This window comes from Erythrolamprus reginae, chromosome 10 (assembly GCF_031021105.1).
Source record: "Erythrolamprus reginae isolate rEryReg1 chromosome 10, rEryReg1.hap1, whole genome shotgun sequence".
Classification (NCBI taxonomy): domain Eukaryota; kingdom Metazoa; phylum Chordata; class Lepidosauria; order Squamata; family Dipsadidae; genus Erythrolamprus; species Erythrolamprus reginae.
In genome coordinates, this window is record NC_091959.1 from 34,472,306 (window position 1) to 34,490,287 (window position 17,982).

The window sequence follows — 17,982 nt, forward strand, 5'->3', positions numbered from 1 at the left end:
TTGGAGAGAGTAACAATGAAAGAGCTTGCAAGCCAGTAAGAGCTGGGGACATCATTGGCATCTGGAAAGAAACATTCGGAGCACTATAGCAATGGAAAAAAACCCTGCAAAAACTTAAGGCTTGGAAAACATTCTTTGCAGAGAGTAGGAATGAAGGAGCTTGCAAGGTAAGAGCTGGGGAAGTAATTATCAGCCTCAGGTGCATTATCAGGTGTGTTTTATACTCCAAAAACTACGGTAAGTCTTAAGGGCTATTGCTATCCCGAAGTGCAAAAACAGGGTTGATGGTTTTAAAAAAATATTCCCTCTCTTCTAGGAAGGTGTGTTTTAAGTCAGGAATCCTCAACCTGGGCCACTTTAAAACTTGAGGACTTCAATTCCCAGAATTCCTCAGCCAGCAAAACCTCTGGGAGTTGAAGTCCACAAGCTGGCTGAGGAATTATGGGAGTTGAAGTCCACACATCTTAAAGCCGCCCAGGTTGGAGACCCCTGTTTTAAGTCCTCTGCTCTCTGCCACAAATTCTGTCATCGGATTCCCTTTAGGATAGTCTCGACTTTTAAAAGTTGTGTGGACTTCGACTCCCAGAATTCTCCAGCCACCATGTCCCGGAGTCGGAAATTATTTTTCCAAAAAGCAACTGACCTTTTTTCCCTTTCCTTTTTTTAGAGCCACGCCGCTCTTTAAAAAAAAAAAAAAAAGTCTCCCGAGAACCCTGCATAAACTATGACGTGTGGACTTCAACTCCCAGAATTCCTGAACTAGCATGATTGGCTCAGGAATTGTGGGAGTTGAAGTCCACAAGCCCACTTTGCCTACCCCTGGTGGGAAAAGGGCCGGACGACACCTCGGAAGAGCGGAACAACCCGAGCAGGCTCGGGGAGGCCCGGAATTGCGCGGGAAGGGGGGCGTGGCCACGCGCCGGCCGGCTCTTCCGTTTCTAGGGGCTGCTCCGCCGCCCCCTTGTTAGGCCGCGCGCCCCGCCCCTCGGCTGCCATGGCGACCGGCGGGGCTGAGGGAGAGGCGTCGGCCATCTTGCCAGCGGTGGCGGCTGCGGCGGCGGGGCCGGCCCGGCGATGAGCGGCTCGAAGCCCAGAGTGGCCGCGGCCGGGCCCGGCGGAGCACTGAGTCGGCTGCGCGGCCAGAGGAGCTCCGGGTCCGCCAACGCCGCCGCGCCCCCTCCGCGGTCCGCCCCGCCGGCCCCTAGGACGGAGGCGGAGCTGCTGGCGCTAGAGGCGGTGCGGCCCGAGCACGTCCTGGGACTCGGCCGCGTCACGGAGCGTGAGTAGCCGCCCTCCCGGGGATGCGGGCCCTCGCTTCCCGCCCGCGTGGCGACCTCCTCGGCTGGGATGGAGGCCCTTTGTTGACGGGGGGTGCGGAATGCCGGCGCCTCATGGAATGCCCCCCCCCCCCGGCCCTCTGGCTGCCTTCGCCCGCTGCATCCCCCGGCGGGGTCTCACTGCCCCCCTCCCCGCCAGGCCTCAAGGCCCGGGGAGGGGACATTGGGCATTTGCCTCCGCAGAAAGAGTCGGGGAGAGGTTACTATGCCCGGTGCCCCTCACAAGGGAAAGGTGGGAGGTCTTCCGGCTGCCCCCCCACACCCTCAGCATCTCCCTCCCCCCTTTTACCTCCTAGTCCAGGGGAAGGCAAAGGGGGCTCTTCTATGGCTTATGGACTTCAGCTCCCAGCATTCCTGAGTCAATCATGCCAGCTCAGGAATTCTGGGAGTTGAAGTCCACAGGGCATAGTTTAGGCCAGTGATTTTCAACCTTTTTTGAGCCGCGGCACATTTTTTACATTTACAAAACCATGGGGCACATTTGGGGGAGGGGGAGCTAAAAAAAGTTTGGACAAAAAAATTCTCTCTCTTCCTCCCTTTCGCTCTATTTGTCTCCCTTCCTCTTTTTTTCTCTCTTCCTTCTTTCCTCTTTTTTTCTCTCTTTCTCTCTCCCTCCCTACCTCCCGCTCTCTCTCTCTCTTGCTTTCTTTCTCTCTTGTTCTCTTTCTCTCTTGCTCTTTCTTTCTCTCTTTCTCTTGCTTTCTTTCTCTCTTGCTCTTTCTTTCTCTTTCTTTCTTTCTCTTGTTTTCTTTCTCTCTCTGAGCTTCGCGGCACACCTGACCATGTCTCGCGGCACACTAGTGTGCCATGGCACACTGGTTGAAAAACACTGGTTTAGGCAACTTTGCCTACGCTTGGACTAGGCCAGGGCTAGGCAAAGTTGCCTCTTCAATGGCTTATGGACTTCAACTCCCAGAATTCCTGAGCTAGCATGACAGGCTCGGGAATTCTGGGAGTTGCAGTGCACAAGTCATTTAGGCACCTTTTTCTACACTTGGACTAGGCCAGGGGTAGGCGAAGCTGGCTCTTCGTATGACATGTGGACTTCAACTGCCAGAATTCCTGAGCTAGCATGACAGGCTTAGGAATTCTGGGAGTTGAAGTTCACAAGTCATAGAAGAGCCAACTTGGCCTACCCCTGGACTAGGCCTTTTGGGCATCCAAGCCCCCCCCCCCCCCGATAATGCCAAAGTGCCCTGGTTGCCCTCTAGATGTCCCCCGTGCTCAGCCCTTTATGGAAAGATAGACTCCCCCCAGGGGTGGGCTACTGCCTAGACCTGGGGGGGGGATGCAATGGGGTAGCAGAAATGGAGCTCCACCTCAGAGCATCCAATTTGCACTGAAAGATGTTGAAAGAAAATGCAGGGTGTCCTGCATAAGGCTCGCCCACAGTGTGGTAGTAAATATTTTGGTAGCCCTTCACTGATTCCCCCCACCCCGCCCTAAAATCTCACACTCAGCAGGAGGCAACTTTAAGACTGGTGGACTTCAACTTCCAGAATCCTCCAGCCAGCATACCTGACCTGGAGAATTCTGGGAGTTGAAGTCCACAAGTTTTAAAGTTGCCAAGTTTGGGGGACCCCTGATATAGTTGAATCACATCCCTAAACTCACAGCAAGGACAAACCTCTTTGTTCTTGCAGGGTGTCCAACAAACCTGGAAAACAAGGAAGTCAGGGAATTATCAGGGAAATGGGTGGTTTGGGAATTACCAAGGAATTCGTGAAAAAAACCGGAATAAATTGGGGGGGGGGGGGAACCAAACTGTATTAAAATGTTTAAAAGTCAGTGAAAAATCATGTTTTAAAAAAACGGATCACGCTGCCTGGCAGAGTCAAGCAAAAATGAGCATAACTGTGGCAATATCAGCTACTGATATTGCTCCATGGCTTAGCCATTTAATATGGCATCTACGACCATGCCTTAACTAGATCGCAAGTTACAGGGAAATGTCAGGGAATTTCAAAATGCTTTCCCCCTGGGCACCCTGTCTTGGGAATCAAATGAGTCTCCTATTGCACAGTATGAATGAAATGGATTTCATTTATTTTTAATTAATGACTTCAACTCCTGAAATCCCCTGGGCAGCCATGCTGCAGAAGCCTTCAAGTTGCCAAGGTTGGAACCCCCTCCTCTAGCTGAAGCCCAGACTGAGGGTCCCTCACCCTTGTTCTTCTGACTCCCAGTGGCATTGTTGGGCATCATTGTTGGCTTCCTCATCCTGCCCCACCTGGGCAATGCCAGCAGCAGCACCCCTCAGGGACCCCATTGCAGGAAGGTGGTTGTTATTATTATTATTATTATTATTATTATTTATTAGATTTGTATGCCGCCCCTCTCCGTAGACTCGGGGCGGCTCACAACAATAAAAGTAAGGATGCTGCCCTCCTTGGTCATCCGCTTCGGCTGGGTCTTGCTCAACTTCAGTTCTGTTTCGGCACCCTTTGTCCTCTCCATGATGTACCTGTAGGCAGTGTTCCCTCTAATTTTTTTGAGGGGGGCGGAAAAGTATAGTGTCTGAGCGGCAGTCCCTTCGGGACTGGGCGGCACAGAAATAATAAACAAACAAACAAACAAACAAATAAAAAACCCACCCTGTTTTGCCTCAGAGAATTTCAAAATAAAATACTGTACTATGTGTCTATAACAGTGAGCTCATAATAGGGCAACTCTATCAATATCAAAATGCCACTTAAATAGTTGAGCTAGTTTCAAACTAGATTTTGATTTTCTTTCTCTCTTCCTTACTCCCATTCATTTTCTTTCTCTTTTCCTTCCTCTCTTTTTTCTATCTGTTTCTCTCTCTTCCTCTCTCTCTCCTTCCCTCTCACACTTTCCCTCTCGGCTTCTGGGCAGGTTTGAAAAACTCTGAGTTGATGATGATTTTTAAGTGAGCGATTGCTCACTGCTCAGCTTAGAGGGAACTATGCCTGTAGGTAGTCTGCTGTTGCGTTAGGCCAAACTTGTCAATTGCAGAGAGTTGTTCACGGGAGTGTCAAGATTCCGACTGATGAACCCAACACAGACAGCTTTCTCAAAGAACTGTTTTATTGACTACACCATGAAAGCAAAACCAACTTTTAACTATTTCCTGCGGTTTTTGGAATAATTAAAGAATAGCTATTCTCCTCCCTCCTATGTCACAGATTGCATTGTCCAGTTAGGTGGTCTGGCGTCTCCCTGGTAACCCTTTCCAGTCTCTGGCCGGCACCTGTTGAGATGACCTTGGTTCCCATGGGAGGATGGATTGGTCATTGTCTGGTCCGACATTCCAAGTTTCCTCCTCCCCCCCATACAATGTGGGAAGATGAGAAACAAAAAGAGGGCTGCGGCAGCCCAGATCCATTTTGAAGTTGGCAGAGAGTAACTTCGGTAGCATTCCTTACAGCTTTGGGTAGTGTCTCTTCACCCCACCCCAATTGCTTAGTGTTACCCCAAAAGCAATGTATTTTGTTTCATTTTGCTGCTTGCTCCAATTCTTGGATCCATTTTGGTAACTCATAAATGTCCTTGTGCACATCCAAAACAAAGATGTTCAAATCCATGAGAAAGAGATGGTTTATGGCAGTGAGGGCAAACCTTTTTTTCTTTGGGTGCTGAAAGAGCATGCATGAGCACTATTGCGCATGCGCCCACACCCATAATTCAAAGCCTGGGGAGGACGAAAACAGCTTCCCCTGCCTCCCAGAGGCCCTCTAGAGGCTGGAAACAGACTGTTTCCCAATTTACGGTGGGCCTAGTAGGTTTCTGTTTCAGCCTCCCCAGGCTCGAAAAGCTTCCTTGGAGATGGCAGAGGATAAAAACGCCCTCCACCATCCCTCCAGAGCAGCGGTCCCCAAACTACGGCCCGTGGGCCGCATGCGGCCCGCTGAGGCCATTTATCCGGCCCGCCAGTGATTAACAGGAGCACAGGGAAAAGAGAGCAAGAAAGAAAAGGGAAAGAGAGGGAGGGAAAGAGAAGTGGAGAGGAAGGAAGGAAGGAGAAATGGAGGGACAGAGGAAGGAAGGACTGTTTTGGGGGGGGGGGGTAATTTTTTATTTTTCTCTTAACATACATTCAAACAATACAGTGTACCATCTAATTTTCCATGAATAAAATGCGGCATTTTCTTAGTAACTAATATCAATCATCAAAAAAGTTGCAAAAGTTTTTTTTTTCTAATTTTGTCATCCAGTTGCATTCATTTTTTTAATTACATTCCCTCCTTAATGTTCCTTCAAAAAGTGCAACACCAATTATTTTCTAACTTATTAACCATTATGCCAAAGTGCTTCCTTCTTCTTTTAGATGTTTTTCTATAAGCCAAGAAAACCTTGTATGGCCAATCAGATGTTAACAAAAGAAAATGAAAAACAAAACATAAACATATATGAATTTCAGACTTCTTCCCCCCCCCCTCTAAATAGTACATTCCCATTTTGTTTTTTACTTTAAGATAAGGTATGTGCAGTGTGCATAGGGATTTGTTCATAGGTTTTTTTATAGTCCGGCCCTCCAACAGTCTGAGGGACAGTGAACTGGCCCCCTATGTAAAAGGTTTGGGGACCCCTGCTCCAGAGGTTCTCTGGAAGCCAAAAACGTCCTCCCAGAGCCTCTGTGCAAACTAAAAATCAGCTGGCCGGTACACACATTGGAACTGAACTAGGGCAAGGGCACGTGTGCCAGCAGATATGGCTCTGTGTACCACCTGTGGCACACATGCCATAGGTTTGCCATCACTTGTTTTATGGTATATGGCACAGGTATTGGACTGCATGGCATGGAATGCCACTGGCACCTGCATCTTACTACAAGATGGCTGAACGAGCATAATCCCACCATTCATCACATCAAGTGCATCTGCACCAGCCTTATGACCTAGCGGAGGAACTGCCTGATTCTGTACACAACCTTTGTGTCGCGTTCACAGAAACAGAGAAGGCATCTCAGCAAGATCATGGAAGATGGTGTGCCAAGACACGCTCTTCAGCCTTTGAAGCAGAAATGCCCAGCCTTGGCTGTAGCACTTGTATCTTTTTCTTGGCACATGTTGAAACCTTCCACCGTTAAGAAGTCGTTGCCATGGGTCTGTGTTTTTTCCATCGTTGTGGCCTGTCTTGGGATTCATACTATTTTTGATCTCTGCATTATTTACACAATTGAATGTGAAAGGTTGTTAATGAGCACCGCCAACCTTTGATGCTGCGCATGCTTCGTTGATGGTTGGTGTAAGCGTGCCCCCAATAAGCAGGTAGGCAGCTGCAGGAAGACTCCCTGATTTTGTATGTCAGTCTGGATTACCCACATTTGAGGGGCTTCCACAAAGAAGACAAAGGAGGTCAGTCTATTTTCCAGAGTCCCTGAAAGTAGGACAAGAAGGAATGGATGGAAATTAACCAAGGAGATAAATTTCCTGACAGCAAGAACAATTAATTGGTGGAACGACTAAACTTCAGAAGTTGCAGGTGATCCATCCCTGAAGGTCTTTAAGAAGACACAGGACAGCCACTTTGTCTCAAATGGCATAGGTTCTCCTGCTTGAGCAGGGATTGGACTAGAAGACCTCCAAGGTCCCTTCCAACTCTTTTATTTTGTCATTTTGTCTTGCCGGGGTTGAGGGCAGCGAGGTTCTGACTAACAACCATCTTAACAATGTCTAACCATAATATCATCCTGTAAGATGATGTCACCAAAAAGGACTCCAGTTGAATTGCAAGGGAGATCATTACAAGATTATAGCCCAGAATGGAAATAGTATTAAATGGACAATTTGGCTGAGTAGCAATTTCTTGCTTTCCTTGCTGGAACAGCATTTTCAATTCAGCTCTATTATGTGATTATTTGTATCGTGTGTCTCCAGTGCAGCCGCTACAGAGCTGAGCACAGCCACTCCAGCTGTTATAAGTGCATAAGAGACCACCTCTGGCAGAACCTTTTCTGTTGGCTGTGGAAGAACCTTTGGGACGACTGCCACAAAAAGAGTTTCCCTGATGTCGTCATGGCCCTTTTGAATAGCCTCCCAGTTGAGCATTGAGAGACCTTAAGCTTTTCGGTTTTCCAGAGGGCCATGATGGCCTGGCTCTTCTCCCAGCATTGGACTAGGACTGGGATTGAGCTGCGGAGTGGTGTGGTCGGATGCCTGGGGAGGGGAGGACTTCCGTTTTCCCATTTAGTTGTATTTATTTCATATATATTTTAATGCCTAAAATCATTGCATGACATAGGTGACCCTACGAACCCTGCAAATAAATAAATATAAAATTGGAGAAGAAAGGACAGATATTCAATGGATGCTTCCTAAACTGCTGCTTAAGAAAGATCCAATGACTATGTCAGTTAACAAGAATCACGGGGGAATCAGTTGTTAAATCAGCTGTCCCTGATTTTATGATCTTTCTTTCTTTCTTTATTCATTCATTCATTCATTCATTCATTCATTCATTTATTTATTTATTTATTTATTTATTTATTTATTTATTTATTTATTTATTTATTTATTAGATTTGTATGCCGCCCCTCTCCATAGACTTGGGGCGGCTCACAACAGTAATAGAAAAAACAATGTAGAATACAAATCTAATAATTAAAACTAAAAACCCCTTGCCTTGGCTATTAAGTATGCCGCCCCTCTTCGGAGAGGGGTGGCATACAAATCTAATAAATTGAATTGAATTGAATTAAGTGAATCTCACAATTATGATACCATGGAGACACTTCAACAGGCATAAGTGCAAGAACCAGTCGCAACTTTTTTTTTTCCAGATCTATTGCAACTTTGAATGGTCATTAAATCGAGGATCCTAAATCTAAATAGTAGATAGCAGATTTAGCTGGCATGTAGGGCTGGTGCTCTTTCCAAAGTCACAAGGGAATAAAAGGGTTTACTCTGACTTTTATATAATGAGTTCATCTTACACATCCTCTGTTTCCTTTCATTGCAAGACTACTTTTTAAAAAGGTCAGATTAAGTAGATTATGATCTATTTGTACTACAAATTTGGTCTTTTGGGTCCTGACTTGAGCTAGGATGCACTTATTTAGTAGATTTAGGTAGACTGTGTTAATTCCCTCTTGACCAGTTGTAACTCTTCTTTCACATTTGGTTAAATAATGTGCCATTAGCGAGCTTGCTAATTATGTTGCTCAGTTCTAAATCCAAAGGGGTTTTGGGTGTAGAATCCCTGCTGCGGTGCTTGCCTATGTTTGTGTCTTACATCCTTCCACCGATTCTTCTCCTTTAACCGGGTGCCTCTCTTGACCACAGGAGAGGCTTCCTGGTATTGTCTGCTCTCCCCCTCCTCCCCCTGAACGCAAAGGCCCTTTTGGTGGGCTGAGCCAGGCAGCCACTCAAATCTTCAAGGTTGCTTGACGTGGCTCAGCATCATGTCTGTTTTCCTCTCTTCCAGATTACCTGTGCCGACCCGAAGACAACATCTACAATATCGACTTCACCAAGTTTAAAATCCGGGACCTGGAGACTGGGACGGTGCTCTTTGAAATTGCCAAACCTTCAACTTTAGGTAAGTTACTTTTGGTGTAAAGTAACATGGTCTGTTCTAAATCGCAAGACCCAACTAATGGTTAAAAATTCCAAGAAGGATGTTTTGTGTCCAAGTATAATTAGATGGTGGTTTCACAATCCCTAAATCTGTGCCTCTTACTTGATCATCATTTGGGATACTGTGTTCAGTTCTGGAGACCTCACCTACAAAAAGATGTTGATCAAATTGAACGGGTCCAAAGACGGGATACAAAAATGGTGGAAGGTCTGAAGCATAAAAATTATCAGGAAAGACTTCATGAACTCCATCTGTATAGTTTGGAGGACAGAAGGGAAAGGGGGGACAGGATCGAAACATTTAAATATGTGAAAGGGTTAAATAAGGTTAAGGTGGGAAGTGTTTCTAATAGGAAAGTGAACACAAGAACAAGGGGGCACAATCTGAGGTTAGTTGGGATAAAGATCAGAAGCAACATGAGAAAATATTATTTTACTGAAAGAGTAGTAGATGCTTGGAACAAACTTCCAGAAAACGTGGTTGGTAAAGCCACAGGAACTGAATTTAAACATGCCTGGGATAAACATAGATCCACCCTAAGATAAAATACAGGAAATAGTATAAGGGCAGACTAGATGGACCAGGAGGTTTTTTCTGCCGTCAATCTTCTATGTTTCTATGCTTCTATCACGTGTGGGACGATCCATTTCCGGGAGAATTTTCTGTCTAAATGTGGGTTCCATCTATTATTCCAGGTGCCCACAAAGGTATCTAAGCCCTTCACCCACCTAAAGCCAAGCCATGTTTAGCTTTGTTAGCTTGGTCCAGCAAGGCTACCTCGGTTGTTCCGCAGTTCCTGTTCCTGACCTTGATTTTGGCCGTATTGCAAAGGCAGTCCCAGAAGGCCGAAACCTGGAAGGGCAAGTGGTGGCTGCAGGGTCTTCCTGGAGTGGCTCCACTTCCAGAAAAGCAGGCCACTGGGAAGCCTGCTGAATTTTCTGTAACCTTTAATTCCTGCAGAGCAAGAGGACTACGAGTGTGACCTTGGGGAGGCGGACAGCAGCGCCGGACGCTTCGTTCGCTATCAGTTCACTCCGGCCTTCCTGCGCCTACGCACCGTCGGGGCAACGTGAGTCTGGGCAGGAGCTGGGGATGGGTGAGACCAGAGGTGGGCTGCTAAGGTGAAACCATGATGTGTGCTTGCCCCTGTGGCTCTGACTGCTGGCGGATTCTAGCGCAATTCTGCTACTGCACTTGGGCCACAGGCACCACTGCGTGTCCCTGCGCGATTTCACTCCCTGCCCAGGTGCAGTAACATAATTGCGCTGGACTCCACTAGCACTCAGAGCCACGGGGGCGAGCACACGTCATCGTTCCACCTTAGCAGCCCACCTCTGGGGGAAACCACGGGTTGCTGTGGTTGCTTTTGCTCTGACCTAGGCTGTTCTGACTCACACAGCACAAAGAGCATCTCAGAAACCTCTTTATTGTTTGCAGCTGTTAATTGCTTGCCTTAGCAGTCTTCTTCCTAAATCCAAATAAATTAAAGCAAGCCTTTTCTTCTCAGGGGCTGCTAATTATTGTCATTAGCAGCCTGCATAAGTCCAAGCGAAATCAAACTAGTCGGACTAAAAGCCTTTCATGGAAAAGCTGATAAAACACACAGAGCTCTCTCTTCTTTGGCAAGCTGTCAAGGAACGGTTTGCAGGAAACTGCCAAGTTCAAATGGGAACAAAAACGGAGGCTTGAATTGCAAAGACAAGATCTGGGAATGAACTGAGTTGCTTTCTGCAACTCACCCATTTGTGTTCTTCACTTAAATACACACAGACCCTCGGGGATTGCAAACTAAGAAAATACATTTATATTAAAAACGTCCAGTACAATATAGGTTAAACTTTTCTTCCATGCTGCCAACTTTCCTGGCCTAATTGCCTCAGATAATAAGAGGTCGCCACCTGGAAGCCAAGCCCAATTTAGGAATTCCTTTGAACTGTTTTCTGGCAATTCAAACACAAAGTTACAATTTCCCCATGGCTTTTCCAGGGGATGGCATGATAGTTATGAAGCTTACATGAGCAGGAAGAGTCTGCCAGTAAAGTATCTCTGGAATTCCGGATCTGAGACCTATATCACTACGAACGCTGCTACTCCACACCTCTTTTCCAATAAAACCTCACTTATATACTGTCTAGGTGTGGTCAATTGTTTCCTAGAGATATTCACTATCTAGACCAGTGATGACGAACCTTTTTTCCCACGGGTGCGGAAAGAGCGTTTGCACACACTTGTGCATACGCGAGTGCCCACACCCATAATTTAATGCCTCGGGAGGGTGAAAACAGCTTTTCCCACCTCCACGGAGGCCCTCTGGAGACCAAAAATGGCCTGTTTCCCAATTTCTGGTGGGCCCAGTAGGCTTGTGTTTCACCCTCCACAGGCTCCAAAGGCTTCCCTAGAGCCGGGGGAGGGTAGAAACGCCCTCCCCCATCCCCCCGGAGGCTTTCTGGAAGCCAAAAATGCCCTCCCAGAGCCAAAAATCAGCTGTGGCTGGCACACACATGCACGTAGGAGCTGGGCTAGGGCAATGGCTCAGGTGCTAGCAGATATTTCCCAAGGCATGCCCATGTTACACCAACACTCCGCAGTCTGCATTGGTTGCCGATCAATTTCCGGTCACAATTCAAAGTGTTGGTTATGACCTATAAAGCCCTTCATGGCAGCGGACCAGAATATCTCCGGGACAACCTTCTGCCGCACGAATCCCAGCGACCGGTTAGGTCCCACAGAGTGGGTCTTCTCCGGGTCCCGTCGACTAAACAGTGTCATTTGGCAGGACCCAGGAGAAGAGCCTTCTCTTTGGCGGCCCTGACCCTCTGGAACCAGCTCCCCCCAGATATCAGAGTTGCCCCCACCCTCCTTGCCTTTCACAAGCTCCTTAAAACTCACCTCTGTCGTCAGACATGGGCGAATTGAAATTTTTCCCTTCCCCCTAGGCTTATAGAATTTATACATGGTATGCTTGTATGTATGATTGGTTTTTTAAATGGGGGTTTTTTAGATTATTTTTAATATTAGATTTGTTTACATTGTCTTTTTTATTGTTGTTAGCCGCCCCGAGTCTTCGGAGAGGGGCGGCATACAAATCTAATAAATAAATAAATATGGCTCCATGTGCCACCTGTGGCACCCGTGCCATAGGTTCACCATCACTGGTCTAGACTCTGTTTCAGAGAGATATTACCTTCTAGAACTTTTCCCATAAAGATATTCCTGTCTGCTTCGTGACCTCCAGACCTGGACATCTAATAGGGGCTCCTGATTCCCATGTTCCCCTCCTCCTCTGAGTCAGACATAATTGGGGTTTCTGCAGTCTCTGGAGGTTCCTCAGGTTCCACTTCTCCCCGACTCTCACTCTCTGACTCATCTGTCAAGAACACTGTTCTGGGGTACCAAGACAGTACCTCCTCAGAATCTGAGCTGGTTGTGGACCACTCACAACAGGATCCCCTTCCTAGGTCAGCCTTTCCATACAACCAAGGGAGAAATGCTGGTGATGATGCAGGCAGGATCCTGTCAAGGTTGCTCACGCTTTCCCACAGCGGCTTCAGGATCGCCTCTAGGGTTTATTTATTTATTTATTGGATTTGTGTGCTGCCCCTCTCCGAGGACTTGGGGCGGCTCACAACACACCAAAGAACAATATACAATAAAACATCTGAAATCCAATTAATATAAATAACTAATCAAAAAGCTAAAACATTAAAAATCAATCATTCAGATTCAGACCACAGACATACCACATACTCATTGACCAGAAGCTAGGGTCTAGTGGCCCCAAGCTTGGCGGCATAAATAGGTTTTCAGATTCTTGCGGAAGGTGAGGAGGGCGGGCAGTGCAAATCTCCGGGTAGGGGGAGCTGATTCCAGAGGGCTGGGGCCCCCACAGAGAAGGCGCTCTACACCTAGGCCCCACCAAGCGACATTGTCTAGTTCAGTGTTTCCCAACCTTGGCAACTTGAAGATGCTGGCTGGGGAATTCTGGGAGTTGCAGTCCAGATATCTTCAAGTTGCCAAGGTCGGGAAACACTGGTCTAGTTGACAGGACCTGGAGAAGGCTGACTCTGTGGGACCTGACCGGTCGCTGGGATTCGTGTGGCAGAAGGCGGTCCGGTAGGTAATCTGGTCCGATGCCATGTAGGGCTTTATAGGTCATTACCAACACTGAATTGCATCCGGAAACCAATTTAAAAAATTGAATAAATAAATAAATTGGCAGCCAATGCAGTCTGTGGAGTGCTGAAGAAACATGGGCATACCTTAGGAGGCCCATGACCACTCGCACGACTGCATTCTGCACAATTTGTAGTCTCTGAATGCTCTTCAGAGGTAGCCCCGTGTAGAGAGCGTTGGAAATAGGAAAGTGAACACAAGAACAAGGGGACACAATCTGAAGTTAGTTGGGGGAAAGATCAAAAGCAACATGAGAAAATATTATTTTACTGAAAGAGTAAGTAGATCCTTGGAACAAACTTCCAGCAGACGTGGTAGATAAATCCACAGTAACTGAATTTAAACATGTCTGGGATAAACAGATCCATCCTAAAATAGAATACAGAAAATAGTATAAAGGCAGACGAGATGGACCATGAGGTCTTTTTCTGCCGTCAGACTTCTATGTTTCTATGTTTCTAACCTCGAGGTGATAAGGGCATGAGTTGATGCGTGAGGGGTGAGGGGAGGTCCTCCTTGACCCTCGCCTTCTTTTCTCTCCCTGCAGGGTGGAGTTCACCGTGGGAGACAAGCCTGTGTCCAACTTCCGTATGATCGAGAGGCATTACTTCAGAGACCGTCTCCTGAAGAACTTTGACTTTGATTTTGGCTTCTGCATTCCCTGCAGCCGGAACACCTGTGAGCACATATACGAGTTCCCTCAGCTGTCGGAGGACCTCAGTGAGTAGCTCTTGGGCCCGGTCAGGGGAAAAGTCCCTGGGTGGGGGGCTTTGATGAGTCCCACGACCCAAGCAGGGACGGACAGTCTTCAGCCTTCCCTAACAGAACCCCTGAGAGCACCGGATTCGGCTCTTTGTATGATTCGTCCATAGTGATCTGTTTTGGTGCCATTATTGACGCCACTTTCAATGTTTTGAAGGAAACAGGAAGGTAAACAGTCTTGAATTTCTCTGAAACCCACAGATTCTGTTGGGGGAGAGTTTTGCGCATGAGGAAGGTAACCCCACCAACTCGACATAGTTCACCATTGAAAAACACTGCCACAGGCTTTCTTGTAAAAATATATTTTACTTTTCTTCTTAGCAGAATGTTTCTCTAAATAAACGGTCACAATACAGGGGTACCTCTACCTAAGAATGCTGGTGAAAACCCCAAATCCCCCATCTCAGAAAATTAGAATATTACATGCGATTAATAAAAAAAAGGATTGTACATAAAACAATATCAGACGTCTGAAAAGTATAAGCATGCATATGTACTCAGTACAGTGGTACCTCTCCCTACAAATGCCTCTACTTAAAAAACTTTTTTAGATAAGAACCGGGTGTTCAAGATTTTTTTGCCTCTTCTCAAGAAGCATTTTCCACTTATAAAGCCGAGCCTCCGAAACTATAACTGGAAAAAGCATCTCTAGGAATCTCCTGGGAGGAAACAGGGCCAGAAAAGGCGGGGAGAAGCCTCCGTGGGGCCTCTCTAGGAATCTCCTGGGAGGAAACAGGGCCTGCACCCTCCCCGTGGTTTCCCCATTGTTTGCTTTTACATTGATTCCTATGGGAAAAATTGCTTCTTCTTACAAATTTTTCTACTTAAAAACCTGGTCACAGAACAAATTAAGTTCGTAAGTAGAGGTACCACTGTACTATCATACACTACTATTACATCCACCACTGCAACGACCCACAAACCACTGAGCACTAAACCGCCAATCACTGTAACAAACCACAAAGTCACAAACCACACCCATGCAAGGGTGTTACTCATATATAGGTTACAGCCAATCAGGTTCCAGCACAATTAGCAAACCCATGATTACATACTGATTATGACTTACATCAGCCTTTCCTATGGTTGCAGACCATGTTCTTGCATCGTAATATTATCTCAAGAAATAAAGTTATTTCTGATAGATTCTCTCTCTCTCTCTCTGCTTCCTGCTCCCTCGAAATTTTCAGGCCACTTTGTGGTTGCCCACACTGCAGGGTCGGCGCCTGTGACCTCCTGCAGGCTGTTCCTGGGCTGTGGCTCACCCTTCTCCTCTCCCTCTCTTTTGCCCCCGCAGTTCGCTTGATGGTCGAGAACCCCTACGAGACCCGCTCAGACAGCTTCTACTTTGTGGACAACAAGCTGATCATGCACAACAAGGCCGATTACGCCTACAACGGCGGGCAGTAGCCATCCCAGCATTGCTTGCGGACACTGCGTGGGCCAGAGGCCACCTGGTCCTGCCCCTTGTTCCCACTAAGCTCGAGGAGCAGCCTGCCAAGCGGGAGGGGGTCTCTCCTGGGACAGTAAAGGAATTCTCTGGGCCGTTGGTTCCTTGCTCCATCATGGCTTCCGTCGGCATCCTGGCCTGGCGACAATAGGGCAGCCCCTCTCATGGACCAAGCTTGGCTAGAGTCCCCTTCCTAACGCATCCCACGGCTGAGAGAGCTGGGCAGGCGCCAGGCAGTGGCTCCCCCTGCTGCCTCTTGGCCTGCTTTGCACCTGAGCCCATGTTCCTGTTTGTCTTTGGGGTCGGAGGGGGCTCCTGGGGGAGGATAGAACTTCGCTGCGTTTTATTCAAGCAACGGCAAGCCCTAAAGGTCTTGCCCGTACGGTAAAGGTAAGTGGTGCCCTGCAGCCAGAGCAGCAGAAGGGGGCTCCCTGGCTTCTCCCACCCAGCAGCTTTCACCAGGTGGGGGGGGGGGCACCCTGCCCTCCCCACCTCTCCCATTTTGCCTTGCTTCTGGCTGAGGGAAGGCAAAGGCTGCAGGGGAGAATTGACTCCCCATCTGGCTGGCCCCTCTGGGCGCTGCTTTGGCAGAAGGCCTGGAACCCCTCGGGATGGTTGTGGGGCACCCCATGGCAGTCGGTCTCCAAAGGGGGAGGGGGCTCCAGCAGGCAGTGGAGTGGTCCAAACAGAGCGACATTGAAACGTCTTAGTGGCGGGGGGGGGCCTTGAACTGTCCCCAGCAGAAGAGCTTCAGGCACAAGACTCAATTGCGGTTTTTTGAAGGGGGAGGTTCTTGTGGCCGTCCGGGGAAGGGCTGGTGGTGAGAATGGTGGGTCAATGCTCCCCCGTCTCTCTCTCTCTCTCTCTGGCAAAGTGCCTTTCTCCCAAGGGCTTTCTTATCCCGACCCCTCGCGGTTAAATCCAGGTGCCTTTGGAACTACCCTCTGCTGAACGGAGTCCCCAGGCAGCTCGTCTCGCCTGGAAGCCTCGGAAGGGCTGACCCCAAAGCAGGGGCCGTTTGCAATAACCCCCCTCCCCTCCTACTTTTCCTCTGTGCCTTCCTTGCCACTGGCGGCCCTGCAACGGGAGGGAAATGGGGTGTACGTGTGGGGAAAAAAATGGGGCGCTTCGCTGGCAAGAGGGAATTGCCGGAGGCCCCAAGTGCCTCCTCTGCCTTTGCGCCCTCCTCCGTTCTCTCCTGGAGCTTGTCTCTACCACTCCTGCTGGGCATGCAGGGGTCAGTTTTAGGGGCTGGGGGGTTTCTTCTAAGGGAGCACGCAAAGAGTGGGGCTGCCCTTCCAAAGCAGGATGTGATTAGAAATCCAGGCCTCCCTTTTGGCCGGAGCACCAGAGGGGGACCTGGGCAAGCGGTGGCTTTGAAACCTGCCCCGTGGCTGCAAAAGGGGCACAAAATGGAGATTTTCTCCCCTTTAGGCTCCTTGCCCCCACCCGACCCCCTCTTGAAAGCAAAGCCCAGTTCTGGGGAGAGCTGTCCTCAGCTACCTTTGGGGTCACTGGTAGTCATTTGTCTGGAGCATGCCCCATTGCTGAGAAGAAGCAGCTTGGCCATGACTGCTGGGTGGGAGGGGGGGTGTCAAGCATGTGTGTAGGCACAAACACACACACACACACACACACCCTTCTGGTAGTTTCCAGTTATGTGAACTGATTTGCAGGCTCAGGGCCTGGGAATTTCATTTCCTACACTGGGTGTTTTGGAATTCTGTATGCAACGACTTACGAGATGGTTGTTTAGAGATGTGTTTCCCAACCTTGGCAACTTGAATATATTTGGACTTTAACTCCCAGAATTCCCCAGCCAGCAAATGCTGGCTGGGGAATTCTGGGAGTTGAAGTCCAGATATATTCAAGTTGCCAAGGTTGGGAAACACTGGTTTAGAGCAACAGTGCAATGAATTTTCTAAGGACGGAAGAAGATTGAGCACTGTGGCCAGAAGCGCCCCACATACACACACACACACACACACCAATCTTGTGGCTTTGAATTGGCCATTGGCACTTCATGGGATTTTGTCCGTGAAAGGGGTCCTCTCCCCTCACAGAGTCTTGATGTGGCAAGTGTGAAATGCACAAGAGACGGTTCCTAGTTTTTCTAATTTTCTGCAAAGATATTTTTCCACGTTCCAAACCTCCCCACTCCTTTCCCCGCCCACAGGTGATTTCCGTAATAGTCTCGGCTCCATCATGCTATCGTTTTTATATCTCCTTGATCTGCAGTAATCTAGCTGACTTGTTTGTATAAAGTGTTATTTTGTCTCAAGCAATAGTAATTAAAAAAAACCCTCTACATTCCACTCTGGTGTTGTGTCATTATGTGGGCATGGATTCCATAAATTCAGATTGTAAATTTACTTAGAAAGGGGGCGTAAACAGATGCATCGGAAGACATCAAATTCCCACATCGCTTGGGGGGACAACCTTTTTCAGTGGCAGTTAATAATGCTCCCACAAATAGAAATAGCTCAGGAACACTCCGGAGACTCAGAGTGGCTCACAACAACAGATCATGCCAAACCAATCTTATTTCATTCTTTGACAAGGTGACTTAATTAGTAGGCCAATGAAATACTGTGGACATAATCCATACTGCTCAAAAAAATAAAGGGAACACTCAAAGAACACATCTTAGATCTGAATGAATGAAATATTCTCATTGAATACTTTGTTCTGTACAAAGTTAAATGTGCACAACAGCATTAT

The 17,982-nt window shown here is 47.9% G+C and overlaps 1 protein-coding gene across 1 annotated transcript; it reads left to right on the plus strand.

Moving 5' to 3' along the window:
- The first annotated feature begins 1,027 nt into the window (after window positions 1-1,027).
- On the plus strand, window positions 1,028-17,576 carry UNC119B (unc-119 lipid binding chaperone B). Its single transcript, XM_070762278.1, has 6 exons — window positions 1,028-1,279; window positions 8,724-8,837; window positions 9,837-9,945; window positions 13,597-13,769; window positions 15,109-17,008; window positions 17,142-17,576. Exons 1-5 carry the CDS (start codon window positions 1,075-1,077, stop codon window positions 15,219-15,221), a joined length of 714 nt encoding a protein of 237 aa, XP_070618379.1. The 5' UTR covers window positions 1,028-1,074; the 3' UTR covers window positions 15,222-17,008; window positions 17,142-17,576.
- Window positions 17,577-17,982: the final 406 nt, after the last annotated feature.

Coding starts and splice junctions, on each gene's coding strand:
- UNC119B (XM_070762278.1), top strand. CDS start 1,075: ATGAGCGGCTCGAAGCCCAGAGTGGCCGCGGCCGGGCCCGGCGGAGCA. Junction 1,280..8,723: donor ACTCGGCCGCGTCACGGAGC/GTGAGTAGCCGC, acceptor CCTCTCTTCCAG/ATTACCTGTGCCGACCCGAA. Junction 13,770..15,108: donor TCAGCTGTCGGAGGACCTCA/GTGAGTAGCTCT, acceptor TTGCCCCCGCAG/TTCGCTTGATGGTCGAGAAC.